We start from the raw sequence: 21977 nt of genomic DNA, 5'->3' as shown, positions 1-21977 counted from the left end.
TTTTTCCTTGACTGCACAGACAATTCAATTGTTTTTCTTCTTTCTTCTTGAGAAAGTGTGGAGTATGTTTTTTTTTCTATCACCATCAATATTTTCCTACTAAAATGATAACAAAGCCAAGTAAAATTAAAATAAATTCCAAATTATAATTTATTTTTCCACGTAGTGTGTTTAAATGTTTTTTGTTTTCCTAATAAGAATTGACTTAGTTTTGTATTTTTATATCAATTTGTTTTACGGTTCATGTTTTGATTACCTTAATCTCTCTCATTTATTTTATGAAAGTCAATGCTCGTAAAGTTCTATCCTTTTTAAACAATTACGAAAATAAAAATGTAAAGTTATAGGCATTAAAGCCCAGAGGAATAGTTACAATTTTAATTTACCCATAAATTTAATTTCGATTTAATTTGTTATATTTTTGTTATATTTTTCAGTTCAAACCAATGAAATAATAGCATGACGGTTTTAACTAGATCGGAAATAAAGTGCAATGAGTAGAGGTACATAACCAAATTGACACAACTAAACCGATTTTTGTGGTTTGGTTGGTTTGCAGTTTAGTTCGATTTATTATAATTTTGTAAGTAAAATATTTACTTTTATAATAGTTTGGAGTTGAAAAATAGAACTTCAGAAAAATGAACTATATATAAAGTTTAAATTCTCTAGCGTATTTATATATAAAGTTTAAATTTTCTAGTGTATTATGATATAGAAAATACAGAATTCAAATTATAAATTTGATATTACACTTGAACATGTAACGTATGTTTAGATTATTTCAATAAGTTAAATTGATCTATGAACAAATTTTGCAATTCATATAAATAAAGAGAAAATAAAATATTAAATTGAAAAAATAAATAAAAATTAAGGACAGACATGGGAGGAGATCAGAGAAGAGAGATGAAGGAGGAAGAAAAGGAAAGGAAGAAATAACGAAATAAAAAAAAAAGGAAAAAATCGATTTTAAGAAAAATTAAATTGTCTATTTTTTATTATTATAGTTATCTAAAATTTCCTTACTTAAAATATTATAAAATTTAATAATTATGACATGATTTAATTATAATTACATAATTTAAACAAAAACAATTCTTAAGTTTTAAATTACCGAGATTAAATATATCAAATTTTGAATATACTTGTATATTTATTAGAAAAAAAATAAATAATCAATATAGCTAAATAATTTTAATATTCTTAAATTACCCTTTAAATTTAAATGAATAAATTATTGTAGTTCGACCATATTTTTTAATTTAAATAAATATTTTGGTTCTGTTCAGTTATTTACCCTATTTTTTATGGTTTAATATGTCTTATTTTAATATTGTAAAAACATATGCTAAAATTTTAAAATAATATATAAATTATAATGGAATAGATATTAAAGATCTTGAACTAAAATTACAATTTTTTTAATTAACGCATGAATTAAACTTTTTACTTAGTTCTTTTGTTTTTAGATTGTGAAGGAAAAAAATTATATTTTAAGATTTATTGATAAAGATTTGTTCAATCTTTTTTTCCTTTATATCAAGATTTATTCAATCTTGAACCGATTAAAATCGTTTTTATAAAAGAATATATACTTATTTAATGTTATTTTTATCTACCAACTATGGAAGGAAAAATGACATTTTTAAAAATCAATTAATATTACTTTTATAAAAAAAAAAGAATAATAAATAATTTATATATTATATATTAATTTATGATTTAATGGTGGTAGTTAGTGTTCTTACCGAAAAAGTTCCGATAATCACAATGAGGTCTTCGAGAACACTCAAAGATGAGATCCTGCAAAAAGGAATTAGCACTCCGAAGATTTTATCAGCGTAGGTGTTACAATTGGATCTAATACTTTCTAAGTTAGAGTTTTCACGTGACGGTAGGGGTTTAGAGGTGAAGGCTTGGGGGGGAGATCGAAGTAGGACCCTAATGCGTCTGCCTCGGGCCCCTTGGGCTGCGATGAAGACGCGTAGCCAGAGTGTGAGTTCTCCTCGACACGAGCCATGGACGGATCAGCAAGGTTGTCAAGAACTCCAACCCCAGTAGGGGCAACCTCCCTTGCCCTTCCTTCTTCTCTGTTCGAGCCTTGCACATCGCCCAATACGAGAATCAGTCCTAGGTTATCGGTGAGCTGAACCATGGGAGAGGGGTCAGAAGAAACGACATCGCTTGAAGATGGCTCAGCGACATCCTCGACCCGGAAGGCAGGTTCATTGATATGCACCCCCGTTGAAGGACTAGCCACGATCTCAGTAAGTGACGACGATTAAGCGGAGGTACTGCTTCCTCGTGGTTGGTCAACAGCTTGACCGATTAACTCTCACCGTTAGTCTTGGTCATAAGGGTGGGGGAGGACACGATCGCTGCCGCACTCATGAACGCCCACACTACTACCGCTACAAGCCCCGCTCAGAGAGTCTTGTCTTGTCCTCAAAATGAGCTAAGTAGACGATCTTGTGAATAAGCCAGTTGTGGCCTTATTAAACCTACACGAGAAACCTAGTTATGAGAAGACAACCAGCTCGCCAAATCTGTGCAAATGAATGTTTGAGCAAACTTACTAGTTGATGCGCTGGCTTGGTCAGAGAAGTCATCACAGTTTCAAACCGACCCTGCAGGGTCCCCGATGAGGTGATGAAGCTCCAACTTCTCATCCGAAGCAATGGACATGGGAACCCTTTGAGAAAGGAGAATATCCTGAATCTTCCGCAATACCGTCATTGATTCGGGAGGAGGAAGTGCCACCTCACTTGACAGCGTCATAGAAAGAAAACTACGTCGTCAGAATAACCATGAACGAAAAAAAAGAGGGAGTAACGGTCGAATACTGACCGTTTTCCCTCAAGTGGTTGCGCACGCACCTGCAAATCTGTTCATCGCCAGCCAGCCATCGTTCGCCAACAAAGAACTAGTGGTCTTGTTCGAGGAAGGAGGCTTAAAGAGTATCCCAGGACGGGAGTTTAAGTTGTAAAACCCTGGGAAGCCAGAGATGGACTTCAACATCGTTAATGCGGTCAAAAGGCCCAACGTCATTTGTTCCCTATTGTCAAGTTTCGACAAAAGTATGGCCAACACCATCATCATCCCCCAAGCATTAGGGGGTGGTTAAGCCAGCGTAACTAGGGCGAATGACATAAAGGACTGGGAGAGTTAAAGTCTCACCCAATTGGGGAACATTGAGGGTAAAAAATTACCCACCTGCGGGAGGAGCGTCAATCCTACCGTCCTTCACCGGAAGACACATGAGGATGTAATAAGGGACATGGTATATCAAGCAGATGTCTATGAGGTCTTATTCCGTCACCTGCGACGGAACGTGGACGTAGGTCACTAAGGAATGGTTGATGATGAATTGAACGTTTTTACTACCGGCCATGGCGAATACGAAAAACGAAGAGAAGTCTAGAAAGCAGGAAGTGAAGGAGGTGAAGTGAATCATCTTCACCCCGTCTGAGGAATTTAAAGCCTCTCCAGGCATCGTTTCGAATCTCAATGGCACTTAAAATCACAACCGTTAACTTCACCGCTTCGACCACCGCGCCAAGGACGCGGCGACCCACGAAACGACAGCGTACATCTGTCCTCTCATAAATGTGACTGTACAAGCAAACCTCAGTCCATCGCGACTGTTGCATAACGCAGGCCCCACGTCCCGATTCGAGAAGATCCTCTACAACGCGTGCCTCGCCACGCAGACCGCAGTCATCCCGCTTTACTTCAGTGCTTTCGGACCCAGTCTCCTCCTGGCTGAGTAGCCTAACCCCAAAAGGGGGCTAATTATTAAGGGTAAAATCGAGTAGGACACACGTCAAAAGCTGCGAGGCGCAGGACCTTAAGCGATTACATGCCGTACACTGCGATGGTAGGAGGGAGCGCCTCCACTCCTGAAGTACGGGAAGCGCGTTGAGCAATGCGACCAGCCAGCTGCAGGTGATAGGTTTTAGGCCTGCAGGCGAATGTGCCACTCACTAATTGTCAAGGGCATACACTCCCCATCAAAGAACCGTACAACATGGCACGTCCCTGCCATCCCAACTATCGTCCTTCTTAGTAGGTCATCCGAGCCTATAAAAGGGAAGGACGCTCACTTTCACAAGGTAAGTTAAAAATCTGTCACACAAAACACTAAATGTGTCTTTTCTTATTTCTTACTCCGATTACTAACTTGAACGTCAGAGTGTATTAGGTGAGACACGCACTGGCGTTGAGTTTTCTAGTTGAAGGCTCATTTGATCCTCGGCGAAGCTACTCGTCTAAGGAACACGTAGACCTCTCTGCAATTCCATGTCAACAATTTATGTTATAACAATTTTCAATTTAGTCCATCATCTTTGATAATTGTTAAAGTTGGCTATAAACGAATATGACATGATATTTGGTGAATCAGTAAAAATTTAGAAAGAAAAAAATTCATTTAATACATGAAAGTTTCTAATCCATCCTATAACCTTCAGAAATTGATAAAAAATTCGAGTTTTATTTTACTTTAAAATTATATTTTCCCTAAATTTCCATTAAAGATGGACTATGTTTGTTTGTCACCAATTAAGGGAAACATTCACGTAGTGAGAGATTAAATTGACAAAATATTGTCTTGAAACACATGGAGTAAGTTAAAACTTTTTTAACCCTAAAGAATAAATTTAGAAAAGGTCTAATATTAAGAATCAAATCACATATTTAGCCAAAAAAGAAAAAGAGAAAAAAAGGCGCCGCGCTAAAACCCCATATACCAAAAACCCTTCGTCTTGCTCCAATTAGATTTTTGAATCCCTTCCCACAGCTACAGCTGTAGCTGCGTTCTTGAAATCGTGCTTCCATGAAAGTAAACCCAGAAAGAAGCAATCAATTCAAAACCATGTCAGAAGAACACAAGAAGAAGAAGAAGCAGAAGCAGCAACAGCCGGAGAACGATGATACGGAACCCGTAGCAGCTCTCAGCGATGCTTCCGACATATGTGGCCAACTCATGGACCGCTACGCCAAGTCCTCCGCCGCACAGCACCGCCATCTTCTCGCCTCCGCCGTCGCCATGCGCTCCATTCTCCAGGCGGAGTCCCTCCCCCTTACCCCCGCCGCCTACTTCGCCGCCGCTATCTCCGCCATTGATAATGCCTCCGCTTCTGAATCCCTGGACCCTACTGCGGTGTCTGCTTTGTTGTCATTTTTAGCCATCACGCTCCCCCTGGTGCCGCCGGGGGGAATTTCTGCTCCAAATGCGAGCGAGGCGGTGGGCGTACTGGTGGTGCTGCTGGGGAAGAAGAGTTTGGCTGTGTCCAGCGTGAGGGCTGCGGTGAAGTGCTTGGGGGTTTTGTTAGGATTTTGTAATTTGGATGATTGGGGCTCGGTTCAGTTGGGATTTGAAATTCTGCTGAAGTTCTCGGTTGATCGGCGTCCCAAGGTATGCAGTTGATTTGTATTTCATGCGGAAGTGTTTTTCAAATTGGCGAAAGGGAGTCTATTATTGATATTTTCTTAGAGGTCTCCTGTTCAACCTTCCGATTTTTATTAATAACAAAAAAAAACATTAATGTCTCCCGGGTTAGGGCTTCGGGCGGGCACGGGTGCTCCAATTATAAAAAAAATTGGCCATGGGTGGCTGAGGATTATTAGTTTTTCATTGAAAGTTCAAATTTTCTTGAACCAATCTTTGTTGCCAATCATTTAATACAACTTAGGGGTTGATATTCTCGATTTGATATGCCAATTCTTGAATGCAGGTTCGACGTTGTGCCCAAGATTCGCTTATTACGGTTTTGAACTCTTTGAAGCATTCTGCTACTAAGAAAGAGGCCAGCAAGTTGGTTTTTTTGCTGCTGAAAAGCTGCATGCCATTGGCAATTAAATTAAGTACCAGCGCCCTTGTTGATGGGCGTGAGGAAGATAATCAGTCAAATGGTCAACATCTTGATGTCCTGCACATACTGAATGTTATCATACTTGCTATTCCATTACTATCAAACAAAATTCGTTTGAAAATACTTAAAGAATTGATTAAACTTGTAAATCCACAGTTCTCTGTAGTTACAGGGCACAGTTTCAAAGCTATCGAACTTATTCTTAATTCTTCAAAAGCTGAAGTTATTGCTTTGGAAGTTGAAAACATTATTGTTTCAGTCGGCTCGTACCTTTCTTTGGGAGATAAGAACCCCTTAGACACAGTGCTTTCTGCTATCACGTTGTTGAAATGTGCCATGGATGCAGGAGGTTCAAGTGGAGGGATCAGAAATCTTCCTGTAGTGTGTGGTTATTTGGCAGGTAAAGTGGTAAACCAAGAATTTCCTTGCTTCAACTTTACTTCCGAAGTTCATGACAATCTAAATTTTTTTTGGGGGTAAATGTATATATAGTTTTTGGAAAAAGAAGGTATATACATTTTGTAAGATGTAGAAAAGGGAGATTTTGTATCCACTCAAATGAGCTTGTTAGGTACATCCTTCTATTATCTTTTGATCCTATTTTCGAAGTTTTATAATTCTTGTCATCCAGAGTTGGATAGAAAGATAATAGATTCAATGAAGTTTTGGCATAAGTGACAATGAAGAAAACATTAGTAATACGAGTGCTCGAGATACTAGAATAACACATCGAGGGACATTGAAGTTTGAAAATAGCATGTTCGGGAAACAAGTGTCTAAGATTTTCTCTAGGCAATGTAACAGGTATCTCGAGGACCTTTAGTATTATTTTAACTAATAGTCGTTATTTTTTGGGTTTGGTTTGTATAGCCTCATGTTGCCTTTGTTGTTTTGTTTAGGCCACCAACGTTTCCCTTTCTTCACATTTCTTAATGTAATTTGATCTCATCATGATGTTTATGTTTACATTAGAAAAAAATCTTTTCTTTTTTGTTAAGAAACCAAAACTAACATCCCTTGGTGTGTTATTCTAGGATCTCGGGCGCTCATATTATCTGTTGTGATGTATTCCAGGATCTCTGGCACTCATATTTTTATGTGTTGGAATTATTGACTTAATGATGCAGGTCTTTTGACTTCTGATGTGAGTAAGAGTTTACATGCTTCTGGTGTACTTAAAGAGTTAATACAGGATCATGTGGATCGTGAATGCTTGATTGGTAAACATCCATGTCTAGAGGACAACCAGGAGAGCATCGAAGTTCAAGCCATAAAATCGACGTGTGCCATTTTTGAGGAGGTCCTTAATAGTTATGATGGAGATCTTGGAGAACATATTTTGGATGTCATATCTGCTTTGTTTCTCAAACTAGGTACGTCTCCAATATTGATATGATAGGACATAGGTTATAGTTCCTTTCCACTTCCCTGTGTTTCTTGGGTGACTTCTATGGCTTCCTATTCAATGCCTTGGATGTTGTCAGTTTCTGTCATTTGGCTTTCGAATAATATATGAGTATCTTCCATAGGTCTTATTACATTTCTTCCCATTTTCAGACCGTACAAAAGCAGCCTTTTTGAAAGTTATCAGAGTTGGCCCCTACTTTGAAATCCTCCCGCATTCTTCCATTTGGAAGTTCAGAATTTCGGAGAAAGTTAAGGTTTTTTTGTGGTCCTAATACCCAAGACAGACTCTTTCCCCCTTTGTGTGCAACTTATGCTCAAAAGTGATCATATTTTTTCTCCCTTCCTTGAACAAAATTCCTCTATAAAGGAAGTTCCAAATTATTTATTAGGGGTCTATGGGAAAGGAAAGATATATTCATTCTGGAAATTTTTTACCTCTCGTGTTTCAGTGAGTGAGACTGAGTGTTTTTCCCAGTGGTTGAAGATTGTACTGAGCCTCATTCATATTCTTGGAGAGTTCATCAAAATCTCTGAATCTCTGATGGTGGCTCTTGTGCAGTGCATATAGGGGTATTGAGCTGGTGTTTGAACCACTATAGTCGATTGTGTAATTTTCTCCTTGCTCGTACTTTCTTATTAGCTGTTAGCTTTCGTTGTGCTGATATAGTTTATCCTTTGATTTGCTCAAGTTTTTAACATATTGCAAAATTACTGTTTGGTCTACTAAGTATTTTTCATTTTCATTGTAGGAACCACTTCTTTCATCTTTATGAAACATATTTTGCTCAAACTTGCTGATTTGATGAATATCGCAGGGAATATATCTAATATTGATAATGTAAGTGTAATCAACATTTTTAACATTTGCATATCCATTCTGTACCTAAAAGATTAACATTTACATATCATGTACCACTTGTTAATATCCTTCAAGTTTCTCAACTTGCTGACATATATCTAGTGTCAATTATGTGTCAAGCAATATAAGTTTTTCTTAAGTAACAAAATTTCAATTTTATTGATGAATGAAATTACAAAAAGTAATAGGAAAGCCTCAACTAGATCCAAAGGGAGTTGCAGAAAACTCTTTCGGTTGGAACTTGAAGAGGAAACAAGGATTGAAGGGAGAGTGTTTGAACACAAAGCATCAGTAGAAGACTTTTTTCAAGGCGAGTATCTGAGGCATCTTGTCACGGGGAAGAAGCAACAACATCGAAAACAGGGTAGTTATGGATGAGGTTGCAGAACCAATGTTTTTCTTACCAACAGGGATTACGAGATGATTAGAGCAGCCAAAGCCTATGCTTTACCATCTAAGAACTCCTCTCTGTTAGTAGTTTTCTCAGTCCCGAAAACATGGTTCTAATTTCTCAGCTTCTTTTAAAAACTTCTGATCGAAAGGGGTCAAGGGAAGAACTTGGAAGGAATTAGATAGCTACAGGATGTAGTTCCAGTGTAGAGAGATGAAGTAAGAGTTATCTTTTCCAGTCTTCATATATTTTCTTGGTTTCTCTGTGTTTGATGTCAACTTCTATAGTAAAGATTCCACTAAATCTTGGTGGAGTGAATCGTATAGTTCCTGGAAGCAGTGGCCATCTAGAGGAGGCTAGAGGGCGAGGGGGAAAGAGGAACTCAGGGAGAGGAAGATAGAGGTACCATGTAGAAATATGGAAAGGATAATGATATGAAAGAAATAGAAGTTTGCTGTACGGAACTAAAGTATAAACCCATTTAGTGCTCGTATTGCAACTTAAAGGTAAGGAACCAGTGGGCCAAATATTTTCATAGGTACGATAAACCCTTTCCAACTAGATAAAGCTCCTCTTTGCAGTGGAGGTAAGGAGGAAGTGAGGATTTTTTGTTAACAGAGGTTGATGCACTATTGGAAGAGTAAAGCTTGTAAGAAAATTAATTTTTTCTAAGAAAGCTAATTGTCTACTATTGGGTTATCTCTACTGACTACTAGACATTATTGGAAGAGTAAAGCTTGTAAGATTTTTTTTTTCTTTCCCTCTGGTATGTGGTTCATGGGAGGGATTAATATCCATGAAAGAATACACACAAGTTTCCCAATTATTCTCTCTGTCACCTGGTGTATCTTTTGTAACTTGGACCAGGCATTGCTACTTCTCCTTTTCTTATCTTTGTCGATCAAGCTTTTTTTTTTTCAAGTTTCCTGGCCTTTTCTTCTTCTTTTTTGAAAGAAGATCGGTTTGTTACCTAATAATTGCTTCCGTTCACTTTACAGATTCAGAAATGTATTGGATCTGCTGTAACTGCTATGGGACCCGAGAAGATACTAACTCTTGTTCCCATATCAATTGATGCTGGCGACTTAACCGTTCGGAACATGTGGTTGGTACCAATTCTACAAAGTCATGTTATTGGAGCATCACTTGGGTACTATCTGGAACATATTGTGCCACTTGCAAAATCATTTCAGCAGGAGAGTTGTAAAGGTGAGTCTTTGTTCCATATCTTCTTGACCTGGGAATTAATGGGTATGTAAGGTTGGGCGAGTGGATAATGTGGCCCTAATTTTTTGCTTTCTCACTTTTTTGTATTTTTCTCATACTCATTTTTAGATTTTTATTTTGGTTTTGTTGTTCAATTCAACTTAATTACTCTCGTCACAGTTAAGAAGACTACAACGCGTAAAAATCTACAGACTTGTGCCTGTAATTTATGGAGATTACTACCTGCTTTTTGTCGCCATCCGAGTGATATGCACCAAAGTATTGGAATTCTTACTGAATTCTTAATTACACTTCTTAAAGAAGACTCCTTTATGCATGAAGATATTGCTGTTGCCATACAGGTCACACAATACTGTTGACTTTTATGATGTTTTACTTTCTACTACTTTTTCTTGTTTCATTTTATTTGCTTTTATTCTTTTGATTAAGTTGTTTTTAATTTGTTTTAATTGGTCTAGGTCCTCGTGAATCAGAACACTGTTGTACCAAATTTCAGTGATGTATCTGTTAATTCAAAGAAAACGGCAAGTAAGAACATGAAGGCATTGGCATCATCTTCGGCTGAGTTGCTTCAAGCTCTAGCTGAGTTATTTGTTGATTCTGTACCAACAAAGCGCTCACATTTGAAGGTTTTCCTTCTAGTATCTCAGCAACTACTTATTGAACATAATGAAATATTAAATTATACCTACTTTTATATTTGAACATAAAAAACTGCATTTTTTTGGGCTGTCATCTAAGATTATTGCAATAATTTTATTTATTATTTTAGTCTTTAGAAATATGAGGGTGTCTGGATAGAGAAAGGCCTATAGAGAGAGGTGGTTTTACTTTTTAGTGATGCTTGCAATGCTTTCATCTGGGGTATAATTTCATGTTTGCTAGTTTGAAACCCTTCTGTCGACCCATCTTCCTTACGTCTATTAAAGAGACCACTAAGATAATTTGCGACCAATAAGAATAAGAACAGATTGAGGGGTTCATTTTGATGAAGATCTTCTGAAGCTTTAATTTTTTTACCTCAAGGCTGGTCACTAATAATGATAGAATAAATAGTACTGAGTATGTATCCCTTGTTCCATTTTCCCCAAGTAATATCGAGGTCTTTAGCTTCAAGGATCTTACCCTGAAATCTCAGTTAATTCTATCAAGACTGCCCCAGTGGAGAATGCTCACTGAAAGTCATTAATTCTTTCAGGCTGCTCACTGAAAGTCTTTAACTTGAAGATTAAACTTTTTTTTCACTTTGAGCTGTCACTCATCTACTACCTTTCGAGACCTTCCTTTAAAGATTAGATTTCCCAAAATCTTTTAGCTTTCTTCTGCTCCTCACGGTACAATCTTTGATTATTGGGATTCAGCTACACTTTCATGGGAAGTCCAAACAAGACGGTTTCTCAAAGATGATGAAATAGATGAGTTTATAGAACTTCTATTTCTACTAAATCCGTTTTGTCCCAATTGTGAAGAAGATTGGAGGGTTTGGTCTTTGGAGCCCACAGGAGTTTTTTCGATTGCCTCTTTATGTAGGCCTCTTACGGCTGTCATTATGCCATCTGACTTGTTTCAGGTTCAATGGAAATCTAAGAGCCCAAAGAAGGTAAACATTCTCACCTGGATCATCTTAAAAGGGCGGTTAAATACAACTGATGTTCTCTAAAAGAAGCTTCCCTCTTCCACCCTTTTGCCTTCGTTATGTATTTTATGTCATGTCAATGGAGAATGCCTTGCCCATCTTTTATGCCACTGCTCCTATGCACAACATTGTTGGCATTTGTTATCCTGTGAATTCAATCTTGGATGGGTTTTCGGTTGTGAAGCTGTGTAAATCAGTTGCTTTGTTGGCCGGTTTTATCTCCTGAAGTTCGAGTCCTATGGATTAATGCTATCAAGGCCGTCTTATATGATGGTTTGAAAGAAATCTTCGGATTTTTGAAGGCAAGAGCAAGTCTTCATTCGAGAGTTTCCGTTTAGCTAAGTTTAAATCCTCTTAATGGTGTTTTCTTTCAGTTCTTTATGGGAATCATTCTCCTAGCCTTATTTGTTCTAACTGGGACGCTTTTATTTTCCCTTTTTAAGTTTTCCGTCTTTGCTTTTTTCGGGAGTTTGTATCTTTAAATATTTTTGTTCCTTTTCATTATATCAATGAGAAGTTCGTATCTTCTTAAAAATAAAAATAAAAGTAAAAATGTCTATTAGTGGGCTTCATGAGATTCCTTCCACTGAAGAAGTAACTAGACAAATCTTAATTACTTAAAATTTCTTTTTCTTTGTTTTTTTCTCCCTAAAGAGAAACGAGGATTTCATTGATAAATGAAATAACAATGGGAAAAGGAACCCAAGCCAAAGGATTACCAAACAGCCTTCCAATTGGCCAAAAGAATTATAAGGCTAGACACTTCAAAACGATCCATCCACTACCTCTGAGTGTCTTCAAAAGTTTTCTGACTGCTCTCCAACAAAATCTCTGAAATAATAGCTTTAACCACATTTATACATAATAAATTGGTGGATTAGTAATAAGTTGAAGAACATAGTTCTGGCTATGAAGGAGCAGCCCAGTTGGAAAAGGTTTTGGGTCTCTTGGTCATATTAGCTTAGAGGTCTCAAGTTCGAACCATCGATTGAGCTTAATACCAAAAATCCTTGAGGTCTCATAGGTCCAGGCCTTGGAGCGAGTACGAGTGCCTCGTATATGGGAGCAAAGCTTCGACTTTTGGTTATTAAAAAAAAAATGTTGAAGAACATAGTTATGAGAATCTTGAGAGAAAACTCAACACAAATTAGGTATCTGGAAGAGATGATTCTAGCAAGACAAGACCTATGGACTACCAAAGAATGCATGATTATGTTGTTCTGATGTTGCACAACACAAAACAAATCGATGGTGAAATATAAGATGACATTGTATTTTGTGGAACATCCGAAGTGAAGCTTTGTATATGAGAAAAATTTTTCCTTATCTCTTAAGTGGTGAGTAACACCCATATTTATACAAGAAGTTCTAACCATATGAACTAAAAAAATATGAGAAATATTTATGCATGATTATGTGTTCGGACGTATCCGTATCCGATATGTGTTTTACAAGGACACTCTGTCCAATGCTTCTTAGATAGTGGTCAAGTATACTCAGACAAATTAAATTTGAATTAGCTTGATAACCGTAGCCATCTCTATATAAACTTTAACTTTGATCCTTTTGTAATTTATTTGCCGTTGTATGGAAAATCAAATTGTATAGAACCTCCGGTTGAGTTTTGATGCTTTTGGTCATGATAATGAGTAGCATCTTTCTGTTGTTGTTTGAGAATGTTTCCTTCTTTAATGCATGATTTTGGTTTTAGCATTTTAAGTTTAGCTTTGCTGTTGTGCAAATTGATGTTTATGGTTCCTTATGTGGTTGGCTGTTCAGATGGCCTTATATGTAAGCCGTGGAAAAGATTTGTTAGTAATAACAATATCTATCATATATTATCAGGATGCCATTGTATGCTTGGGTTCCATCACGGACTCCAGGATGACCAAAAAAGTTTTTATGTCACTGCTTGAGAGGTTTCAGTTTCTAAATACCAAGGGTGAATTTGAGGAGCCAGGAGGCAATGCTGATGAACTAGCTCAGAATGCTGAAGGAAGTTTTGGGACTAGAAAGGTTGATCTTCAAAGGTAAATTCACAGTTTTGTTCCATGCAAGATGTTGTAGGTTGAAATTAAATAAATTAAAGTTGTGTGATACCATAGAAGTGCACTTAAGCACAAGGTTTTTGTGGCTCTTAGAACAATGATCTGAACAGTTTTTTTCATCTTCTTTCATTCACTCTAGCCTTTGAATTTCAGTCCAAAAGTTTCTTTCAACTTTAGCATCCATTTTTAACTCGGTGACTTCTTTCTTCTTCATTCGTCACTTCTTCTTCCTTCTTCGACTCTACCCTTTGATTTCTTTCTTTCACGAGAAACAATTTTAGCATTGACTTCGGTCAATAATTCGATCAGTGTCAACAATATTTCTTGATTTCTAGAGCAACCTCTGCTCTTCTTTTGCAAAAGTTTCTGGTCTTCAACATTTTTGCTTCAATTTTTATTTTGGTTTTCTCTTCAATAGTTATCATTTGCCTTTGTTTCTTTTTTTCCCTCTCATTTTGTTGTTTTTTTTTTGTCCTCATATGATCTTTAAATCATTTCGGTATCTTGTTGGACCCAGTCCCTCTTAAATTTCATTTTGAAAACCCTGTTCTTTTTTTCCCTTCCCATTTAATCTACCAGCTTCAACAATTATTATTTTTTTTTTAAATTTAAGTTCTTTAACACTCTTTCCATTTGAGCCCCTGTCTCTAGGGGGTTTTCTTTGGTCGGGCTGTTTTTTTATGCCCTTGCATATCTTTTAATTTGTCTCATTGAAAGTTCAGTTTCTTGTTAAAGAACACTCTTTCCATTTGATATGTTTAATGGTTAGATATTTTCTATGGCTACGTTTTCTGTACTTATTTTATATATATTATTGTTTTATTTATTTATTCAAGGGCATAAACTGGTTAGATATTTTATAGATATTTTCGATGTTTAATGGTTAGATATTTTCTATGTCTCATAAACTGTCTCGCTGAGGCAGTGCTTCCATTCTTTATTTAAACAAATTTTTACAGATGTGTAATGTTGGAGCTAGCTTCAGCTATCATTAAAGGAGCTGACGAGGATCTAATTGATCTGATCTATAAATTTGTTAAGCTTTCTTTTCAGGTATTTTTTTACTCTAAACACCAATATTTGTGGTTTTTGTCGCTAGATTGATCGAGTTTAATCTTTTAGCTGTTGAATTATTAATAATATTGAAAGTTAAGATGCTTCTGTTAGAGTATATTTAATTAATTCATATTAACTGTTAAATTTGGACTTAGCATGATAGTGGCTACTTACCGTTAAACTTTCAATTCTTATTGTAAATTTTAAACTTTTAGATAGTTATTTTAAAGATAAAAGATTCAATTTTTTTAACACGAGAAACATCATTAAAGAATCTATAATGATTGAGCTGAGGTGAACATGTCACATCCTCCTACTTATGAAAGGCAAAGAGATTTCAGAAAGATTTTCCCATTAGTATTTAACTAAATGAATAAAACATCTTACTCAATTTATTGCACCTGGCTATCATGAAATAAGAAAGGAATGAGGATTTAGAGATTTAAAATTCTTTTTACCCTATGCTTATCGTATCATTGATTTCAAATGTTTGCCTTTTTTGGTTTGTTGATTTATTTAAGTTGATTCCTGTTTCCAAATTTTGGTTTTTAGGCATCCTATGAGTTGGGCCGTCATGAAGCATATCAAACTCTCAGCAGAATTCTGGAGGTTAGGCACACCATGCTACTTGGGGATTCAACTCAGGATAACTATTTTTTGGATAAGACAACTCAGGATAACTAAATGAATCAAATCTCAGTCCTTTTTTCTGAAAATCAGTTTTTAGTACATATAGTGTGCTGCTATTTGAAGTTAAAAGCACCAACTAAATGGTAGTTAGAAATTAACACTCCACTAACAATATTTTAATCCAACCAGCAGTTATTGAAATTGAAGCATGCAAGTCGCTTGGTACATGAAGCTCACAGCTACTGGCAATCCTCTAAAAGATTCTGACAACCGATATCAACTCTGGGTCCTTATTAAGGACTAGTAACCCAACAATTATCTAAAACTATTATGAAGCTTCAATTTTATTTACTTATAAGGTAACCAACTGACCAATACATAAGATACAAAAACATTACATTAGTTCCCAATGCAATCTAGAATAGAAACTGCTCCATATTTAATCTGCCATAAAATACTAGAATTACCCCTTGAAATTCAGAATGATTAGTGAATTAAATTCTTGTCCTTACTGTTCTTTCTCCATTTAAACAGAAAATTTCTCTACTTCAATTGGAAGTCACTATCTTTGATTTCAATCCCTCAATACTGTATCCTGACTTTTCCTTTGATATTTCTTGATCACTCTGAAAGCGGCCACCTCCTAATCCTCTACCAAACTGGAGGCAACCCAAAGATCATACAAATTCTCACTTTGATACTAAACAGACAACCTTGTAAACCAACCAGCTTCTTACTAACTTGTAACTACGAGTTACTCTATCATAGCAGTATTGGCAAGTGATAATAAAAAAAATCTAGCTTTTCTGTATATCCTTTAAAAAAAAAAAATTAAAAGGAAAAGAATTTTTCGTTGATGGAATGAAAAGAAAAGATCATCAAACAACCGAATACATGAGCAACCAGCAGTCCAACTATAACATCACAGTTAAACTAAACAACAAACCACAAAACTCTACCACTATATCTTGAGACCAGCCTATAGGCTTGACAACTCAAACCAAACCCAGTTTTGCTTCATATATCAAGTGTTGGTTGTGACGAATATTAGTTGATATCACCGTGTCTTTATTATGGTCAGAAAAACTATGTCATACTATATTTAGGTCTAATCGTTCATGGAATGATGCAGGAACATGCTTGGTTTGCTTCTTCTAGATTTTCTGAGCTGGCAGATATTTTAATTGATCTGCAATCTCCTGTTGATACTTCATCTCAAAGAAGTCGGTTTGCTTGTTTCCACATTCTTCTGGTTCATTCATTAAAGGTCCAAGTTCTTCCTTGAAAGATTTTATGTTTTCTTTTTAGATAGAAAATAGAGGATTATATTAGAAGAAGACAACTTGAAATATATAAGAGGATTTAAGACTCGATGTATGTACATATAGAGAATATAATTAAAAAATAAGTGTCCATCTGGAATATAGGCCAAAGAAATTTGAAATCCTAGTCCTTAACAGTCTTTGGCTAACATTTTGTGACCCTAGATGGGTTCTCTCCCCTTTTGTATTCCCCCATCTTTCATTTCATTTGATCAATGAAATTGTTCCGTTTCCAAAAAAAAAAAAAGGTCTTGGGCTAACAATAGGAAGATGGTGGGATTTTTTTGGTGGAAGGAATAAGAATCTTTTGCTTGTATACAGTTTTCATTACTGTTTGTTGGGTTATTTATTTGGAAAGGAGTTGATAGGTTTTTGGTATAAAGTTGAAGTTGAGGTTGCTCATGCTAGAGTTTGAATTTCTCACGTATTGAGTCATTGTTTTCTTGTTGGTCTAGCAATATTGTCCTTTAAAAGTTTGGTGTTTCTTTTGTTTGTCTTTATTTCAAACTTCAATTGGGGTTTATTCTAAATCTAGCTCAACTTTATTTTGGAGGATACATTGTCCTGTCTAATTAATGTAATTTTTTTTTATTATTAAAAAAAGATTTATCTGATGATTATGTTGGTCACTATTTATTATTTTTTATATTCTAAAAAAAAAAATCATCACTGTGGGTTAACATGGGTTATTTTCATATTTGAACTTTGAAGCCACAATGCTTACTATTGAAGGGAAAAGGAAAAACTCTATGGAGTTGTATTTTTTGTGAATTTTTTCATCAAAATACGTGAACATGAATTTCTTTTTCTCTGACATCTTGTGTGGCCTAACCTTTACTTACTATTGGTGCTTTATGTAGATTAGCTCGGAAGAGGAGAATAACAGGGCTTTTCTTATGCTCAACGAGATCATAGTCGCATTAAAAAGTGTAAGAGCTACTTTCAAAATGCTTCTATTCTCCTACTAAATTTGGTAGTCAGGGAATTTGGCGGGGGGGGGGGGGGGGGGTGGCTCTCCACAGGCATACTTCCTGTCTCAAACTGCCCTGAAACTTGTGTGCAGGTCATCTGTGAAAAATTTAACAAAACAGTATTCAAATTTTAGTTTAAAATAATGGGCCAAATAGAGAGTTTGAAATTACAAACGCAATACATGTGTCAGAGGTGGGATAATGAATAAATTGCATAGTCCCTTAACCTTTAAAAGAAATTGAAATTAAATTTTAAAGAAAAAGGAATGCCGTTAATGAACGGTTCTGATTTCCACATTCATTGCATTTTTGGTCGAAATGATCAAGAACAGGCAAGAAAAAAGCACATGTATTCTATCAGATAAGATAATACAGCCATGCTATCATCTGATTTTATGTATTATTGTCCCCTATGAAGCTAGAAGATATAAGTAGTTCCTTTCCTAAGACAACCATTAATTAGAATTCTCAACCAAACATGGTTAGTATAAAGGTTAGGACAGTCCCTGAAGCTTGAGAACTGACCGAAAAGTCTTGATTTATTTATTTATAGACAGGATGTTTAGAATTTAAAATTGAAGGAGCCCCTCTTCTAAAATTGAAGGAGCCCCCAAGGGGTGGCTCTGTTGGCAACAACTCAAGGTCTCTTAGTCATACCGGCTTAGGGGTCTTAAATTCTAACCTTCGCGTGAGCTTAGCATGAAAAAACCCTCCATGTCTCTCAAGTCCGGACTTTGGGGTGGGGGCAGGTGCCCTGGGTATAGGGGAGCAAAGTTCCAACTCTGGGTTATCATTAAAAAGAAAATTGAAGGATAATTAAACTCAGAGAAATAAAAGCTCCAATTCTGGGTTATTATTAAAAATAAAATTGAAGGATAATTAAACTCAGAGAAATAAAGAGAAGGATAATTATGGCAATGCGACTCTGCAAATATTCCCACTCTTCTAGCAGTAAGCTACTATGTTTTAAATCATTCGGTTATTTATTTATTTTCATTTTTGGGAATCAACATGGTAATCGATCCCATCTCTACACCGCTGACCCCCACCTTTGCTTTAGGCAAGTTGAGAGATATACCATGAAGGGATTTTCTAATGATCTTTTTTTGCAATACTAAATTGTAGCATTGTAATTAGCTAATTTCAATTCAATATCTCATAAGATGAGATTTTGAGTTCATATGTGCACTTTTTGTATTCTCTGGTGTGCTCATGCAATATCTTGAGAGATATTTGCCTTGTTAATATGCCAAATGTCATTTATGTTATGACGTAGGCAGAGGAAGGCAGCAGAAAAGAAGCTTATGATGTACTTCATTGTATCAGTTGCAGCCTAAAAGATTTGTCACATACAAATTCAGATGCACATGAAAAATTTGTGACCATGGTAAGTGGATAGGCTCTTTCTGTAGGGATCTTTTTATGATGGAATCCATTTATATATCAGTACCAAATATCTGATACTTTTCGGGATGAGTTGAAAATTGAAGATGATCTTTGGGATGTTGTTGTTTATCAGTCTCTTAAGTAGTGTCTGTTTGGATGTCCAACTGAAAATCCTTTTTTTTTCCCACTCCATGGTTTTTTGTTGTGTATTATATACTCATTTGAATGGATAATCTTGTTTCTTTCAAAAAAAAAAAAAAGGTAGAAGCAAATGTTTGGTATAGGTCTGTTTTGCGGTACCTTTTTTTTTGCACCAAATCTACTTTTCGTTCTTGCTATATCAGTGTATAAAAATACTTTTTTAATGAACCACTATGAGCATACCTGTGGAGAACGGTTGGTTTGCAGAAAGCAGAGGTTTTGTTAGAGATTCCTACATGCAGCTTCTCCACTAGGGATTCAATCCCTGCCCACTCAAATCTCCAATCCTTATATTTGTACTCTCTTATTAAGCCAGTACCTTGTAACCTTAATTTTCCTGTATGACTTTCTTTTTTTTTTTTTTTTTTTTAATTTCAAGAGATTGAAGATTAGTTCACTCACATTAAAAAGGAAAAAGGAAAAAAAAAAAAAACAATGATAGTCAATGTGATTCTTTTATTTTTTATTTTTTCACATGAGGCAGCTGACTTTACAATATTCTCAGATGTTGGGCTATCTGTCTGGTGCATCTCCTCACGTAAAGAGTGGAGCAATTTCTGCACTCTCAGTGCTGGTCTATGAGGATGCAGATATATGCATTTCAATCCCCGATCTTGTGCCCTCCCTCTTATCTTTGCTACGAGGAAAGGCTATAGAAGTAATAAAAGTATGCATCTTAACTTCGGTTTCTAATTTTTATTTTCACATGAGTCTCCAACGTGACAATTTGATCTGATCCATTTAATAGGCAGTGCTAGGTTTTGTGAAAGTTTTAGTGTCTTCCTCGCAAGCTAAACATCTTCAGAGCATCATTTGTGATATTCTTGTAGCGGTTCTACCTTGGTCGTCTGTCTCAAGGCATCATTTTAGATCGAAGGTAACATACAAATATAGCAAAGAGACCTATTTTTGGAATTAATATTTGTATAAATAACTTTACATTTTATCAATTTACCATTTTCTTTTTGTACTCTGGATATTCGTAATTGTTGTTAGTTATCCTTACAATGTCTTAATCTAATACGTTCATTTTGCTCAAAGGTCACAATAATTCTGGAGATTCTCATACGAAAATGTGGTTATGCTGCAACTGAGGGTGTTACTCCTGAAAAATACAAGTGTTTCATCAGGACCCTTTGGGAGGTGATTTGCTTGCTGCCCCAACTTTTTCTAACTGAAATTATGTTTATTGAATTCATGGGCATCGTTTGATAATCTTTTGGAGTTAGTCACGGTATTCACTAGACTAATATTTGTAATTGTTTTGTTTTTGTAATTGAAAGGATACTTTTATTTATGTGAAATTGAAACTATAAGATGTTTGAATCAATTCATAACTAACTAGTTCATTGTTGTGCATAAATAAGATATGGCAGGATATAAAGCTCCGACTCTTGGTTGTAAAAAAAAAAAAAATTGTTCTGTTTCTTATCAGGAAAAGAATTGTTCTGAAGTATTCCCTGCCAAATGTGTTTTTTAAAGAGGAAAAAATGGAAAATTTCTTCAGGTTCGAATTTCCACCCTAAACTTCTTCTATCCATGCCCATCTAATTGCAGAAACGCCATAGCAAGACCAGTTCCAAGGATGCTGGTGATGATGACACAGATGCTACAGTTGCAGATTCATCTTCTAATAGGTCTGAACCATTTTCTAAAGCCAACTTGTTTTTGGTACATCGTGTACACATGTTTATTACATCGGTTGTTACTTGTCATTTCTCAGGGCAAGGGGTAAGCAACACGATGGGGTGGATTCTGTACCCAAGAGTAATGTATCAGGTCATCACAGGAAAAGGAAGAGGGAAAAGTTTTCTGCTTCCTTTGGGAGAAAAACTGATGATCATACATTCACTGATGATGGTGGTAGATCCAAGATGAGAAAAAGAGCTACTTTCTCTAGAAATGAGAAGATTTCGACCATGGATGGTTTAGGTGATGGTCGTAAAGCAAATTTTACCAGGCATGGTGCTCCTAGAAAAGGTGGAAATATGGGGATCGGACGTGGAAACAAGCAACAGAAAGAAAGATTTGGAGTTAACAAGACTGCTGGAGCTTCAAGATTCAATCACAAGAAATCTAGTAGTAAATGACTGGGGATCAATTCGTTAGGTTTCTCGAAGAGGAGCAACTATTCTTGCAAGCTATAAGACCCGCGTCAGGCACCCTGCATCGCATTGCTTTTGAAGTCGCCTGGACGTTTCTCTGTTTCCAGGAAGTTTTAATCTGGAACACAAAGGAAATGACATAGGAGCAAAGCGGGTCTTCCTCTAGAATTGCATGCAAGGGGGGAACTACAAGGCCAACCTTCAAATGTCTTTGATGATGGTGGTGGTAAGTTGTGCAGCACACCATGACAGATTCCTGAGGTTACCTTCTTTTTTCTTTCTAAATATTACATCACAATCGAGGGGTGCGGATTCAAACTTCGACCCGAAATGAAGAAGTATGTTGAGTTAAGATTAGGTTGACAAATTGTAATTTCTTATTTATCTGAGGCATTATTAATTTAGAATCTCAATTTGGGTTACATTTGTACTATACTATTTTCAATAGTACTTGATATTTAAAATGTAAAATTGATTGGTTTGTCAGTATAGAAAGTTTTCAATGTGTTTCTCTCTACAATCCTCAATTTTGACTGTGGAACATGTCCTTTTTTCATATTTATTTATGTACAAAATTACCCTTTTGAGCAATACAAGTAATTACTCATTTATGCCTCTGTAAATGCTGGATGCTGATACTAAAAGAGAAAATGGTGTCTGAATGTAAGAGGGCTTGCTCCTGCTGTGTTACTTTGGCCATTGTTGCCTGCATCAGCTGCTGTGCTGAAATTGAGGATTTAGATTTTGTTGTAGGAGACTGCTTGGCTTTATATTTCAAGCATCAGCTGCGGGAACAAGAGAGATAATTACATATTATACAGTAGAGATAATGTATTCGTTGAATGATAAATTTTGGTCCGTT

At 36.0% G+C, this 21977-nt stretch overlaps 1 protein-coding gene across 1 annotated transcript; it reads left to right on the top strand.

Moving 5' to 3' along the window:
* The first annotated feature begins 4716 nt into the window (after nt 1–4716).
* Nucleotides 4717–21635, top strand: LOC111023663 (ARM repeat superfamily protein). Its single transcript, XM_022301137.2, has 18 exons — nt 4717–5419; nt 5739–6276; nt 7004–7249; nt 8033–8121; nt 9532–9742; nt 9920–10101; nt 10219–10389; nt 13242–13426; nt 14404–14497; nt 15053–15109; nt 16263–16397; nt 17313–17381; nt 18700–18810; nt 19516–19677; nt 19759–19887; nt 20052–20153; nt 20568–20647; nt 20734–21635. The coding sequence occupies exons 1-18, from the start codon at nt 4838–4840 to the stop codon at nt 21098–21100; spliced, it is 3510 nt and encodes a 1169-aa protein (XP_022156829.1). The 5' UTR covers nt 4717–4837; the 3' UTR covers nt 21101–21635.
* Nucleotides 21636–21977: the final 342 nt, after the last annotated feature.

The sequence above is a fragment of the Momordica charantia genome (genome assembly GCF_013281855.1).
Source record: "Momordica charantia cultivar OHB3-1 chromosome 5 unlocalized genomic scaffold, Mcharantia_2.0 BLBB01000005.1, whole genome shotgun sequence".
NCBI lineage: Eukaryota > Viridiplantae > Streptophyta > Magnoliopsida > Cucurbitales > Cucurbitaceae > Momordica > Momordica charantia.
This window is presented reverse-complemented; position numbering and strand designations above follow the sequence as displayed.